Raw genomic sequence first — 3,072 nt, forward strand, 5'->3', positions numbered from 1 at the left:
ATCAATACGAATGTAACTATTTGATTTCAAATGTAATTTAATTATGACACACACACATAACCCTAGATGATGAATAGTATCATTATATAGACACACACATATATATATATATATTCACCAGATGCGTAGAAAATATACTAAATGACTATAAAAGGAAATAGAGAGGGGAAAATAAAAGAAAAACATATAAATGAAAATAAACAAATAATACACAAATAAAAAGACAAAAACGAAATAAAAATGTTTGCGAGTGTCGCGTGGCAGGAATGCTATGCGGCTGGCACTTGGCAAAGCTTTTCTTTGCCGAGTTTCATGCCATTGGCCGAGCGTTTTTACTTTTACACTCGGTTTCATGGTCCTTTGCCGATTACCCGACATTTTGCACTCGACAAACAAACCTGCACTCAGCAAAGCGGAATGCAGTATCGACGTTTGTGGCAAAAGGTTGGCGCCAAGCACCTGAGCTCCATGATGTCGGTAGAGTAATTCCCATTAGTATTATTTTTACGTTTATGTGAGGCTCTTACTGATTATCTGTTGAGAATTTCTTGATGGGTTTCTCTCGCCTCTGTGTGGCCGGTGAGAGGTCTGTACTGAAACTTGGTTCTTCCCCTTCTCAATTAATTAATGAACCTTTTGTCTTTCTTCAAGGATATCAATGGCATAGGACTTAGATGTGCAACACATCTAGATGTGGTTTATGAAAGCTGTTATTTTGTTTATACATTGCAATAACCAGATGCTTTATTCCATATATATAGACTTGTAACATGGAAGGTGCACACAGTTCACTACATGATGGGATTCTTTATGCCATGTACGATGGATTATGGTACCATGGAAGCTACGTACACACAGTCCATCACATCACATGATGGTGCATGCATCTGGGCTCTGATCGCCGAAAGTCTGTGGCGGATAGTGCTGCGGACACGGCCCGTAATACGTTGCAGGATTGGCCGCATATGGGTATTGGTGGTACTGCTGATAAGCATAGTGCGGGTACGCATAAGGGTAGGCTGCTGGGTGGTAGTTGTACTGGTAGAGGCCGTTCATGGCCGTCATCTTCTCCGCCTCCGGCGCCACCGCAACAAGTGAAGCCGGCACAGGCAGCTTGAATAGGTGTTCCTTCCCTTGGGTCTCCTCTACAACCGTCTCCTTCTCAACCCCGTCTCCGTCCCCTTTGCCTGGCTTCTCCGTTTCAGCCCCTTCTTCTCCTGTCTTCACCTCTTGTTTGGTCTCTTCTTCTGCTCCTCCATTTTTGTTTTCCAGATTATCAGATGGTTCTTGCTTCTCGGGATTGGCATCCGCTGCAGGCGCATCCTCAGCCATGGCTGCTGCTGGCGTATCCTCATGCAGTGGCTCAGCTCTTAGGATGGCAGCCTTCCTCCCCGTGCACTTGTGGATGAATCCTACTAGGGTCGCTGGCTCGACCGTCCCTTTCACCATCATCTGTGAAGATTTGATGTGCGGCACGGCCTCCTCCACTCCTGATCAACAGTTTGCAACCATACTGTATAAATTAGTACCGCAACAACCAAAGCAAGGAAGACGTAGACGAGTAGTTTAGCTAGCAATGTAGTATTAACATACGGAGTACATCAACATACCTTTTATCTTGAGTATCCTCCTCTTCATCTCCTCACTGCAATCTTCACAGTGCAATTCGATCTTAAGCACTACAACCATTTCCTGGTCTCAATAATGATCAATATCAAAAAAAGGTGGTTAAAACACCGGAATATAAAGGTGAAAAAGCAAAATGGTAGTGAACTAAGCAGGATATTAACAGCAACTAGCAGCAAGTAATTGACTCAGTAAATACCATGTCGAACTCCGCTGCATCCTTTTTCATGTCTGGCGCCCCTGCACCGTCGTGTTTCTTGGTATCCTCACTTTTCACCGGCGGTGGAAGCTTCTCCGGCGATGGGCTCAGCAGCAGCGCCTTCTTCCCGGTCCTCCTCTTGACCGCCTCGACCACCACGATCGGGTTCTGCAGCGCCTTCTGGCCAGTTACCACCACCGTGTTGGTCGAGTGATCCACGATCACCTCCTCAACCCCTTAATTTATCCCACCAAGAACTTAGTTTTGAAACACCTATACATACAAATTAGCTAATTCCAAAAACGAATTCCGGATGTGCATCCATTTTCATGTTACGTACCATCGAGGCGCAGCAGTGACCGGCGCACCTTCCTGGCGCAGCCATCGCAGTGGACCGGCACGCTTACCACCACCCCGTTCGTCGGCGCATCGCTGCCTCCCTTCGCCGGCGCCTTGTCCCCTTCCTTCGCAGTGCTCCGGGCATCACCGGCCGCCAACGCCGCCTTCTTCGCCCTCGTCTGCCACATCGGAACGAGAAAAAAACCCTGAGAATCACGTACGATAAGCTGAAGATAAATCACCTGGACGGGAGAGAAGGTTTGGGCCAGCGAGTGTTTCTTCTCCTTTACCTTGGCCATAGTGTGTGCTAGGTTCCTCGATCGTAATTGATCGATCTGATGAGAATGGAGCGCTCCAGTGTGCACACACATATATGTGAGTCATGGGATGCATCGTGGAGGGAGAGGGGGGTGCCACGTCTGGGCGGTGCAGCCATGGGATGCGCCGCGTGGCCGTTTGCATGCAGTGCGAAAACATACGTGCTTCGCTGGATGCACACTCAGAAGCAGACGCTATCTCTCCATTAAAGGGACTTTGTCTAGAGGACGCTATATTCGGTGCCGCCCGGGCGTACGTTTCCGCAATTTTGGCTGGAAATAGGGATCGAAGAAAATACCGAAACTGCCGTAGTTTTTTAGCACAGTATAATACAGACCATATATATATATATATATATATATATATATAGGGTCGCGTTATTCGTCACCCTGGGTGAGGAATAGTTATTCTTCATCCCCTTATTTTACAATCAATGCACCGTAATTTTACGTTCCGTAAGTTTTTTTTATTTCTGACGCAAAAAGGGACAGTAAGAAAATATATAATCACCGTAAAAAAAATTATGTTATGTAAAATTACAAACATAAAAACATAATCTAAAATACACATAAACTGCAAATTTTCTTGTC

The 3,072-nt window shown here is 45.9% G+C and overlaps 1 protein-coding gene across 1 annotated transcript; it reads right to left on the reverse strand.

The window, feature by feature from the left end:
• Nucleotides 1–718: 718 nt before the first annotated feature.
• Nucleotides 719–2,501, reverse strand: LOC125553607 (heavy metal-associated isoprenylated plant protein 7-like). Its single transcript, XM_048717368.1, has 5 exons — nt 2,455–2,501; nt 2,166–2,343; nt 1,826–2,061; nt 1,611–1,692; nt 719–1,490 (listed from the first exon to the last, which is right to left on the reverse strand). Exons 1-5 carry the CDS (start codon nt 2,461–2,463, stop codon nt 868–870), a joined length of 1,128 nt encoding a protein of 375 aa, XP_048573325.1. The 5' UTR covers nt 2,464–2,501; the 3' UTR covers nt 719–867.
• Between the last annotated feature and the right edge of the window lie 571 nt (nt 2,502–3,072).

The sequence above is a fragment of the Triticum urartu genome, chromosome 4 (genome assembly GCF_003073215.2).
Source record: "Triticum urartu cultivar G1812 chromosome 4, Tu2.1, whole genome shotgun sequence".
Classification (NCBI taxonomy): Eukaryota; Viridiplantae; Streptophyta; class Magnoliopsida; order Poales; family Poaceae; genus Triticum; species Triticum urartu.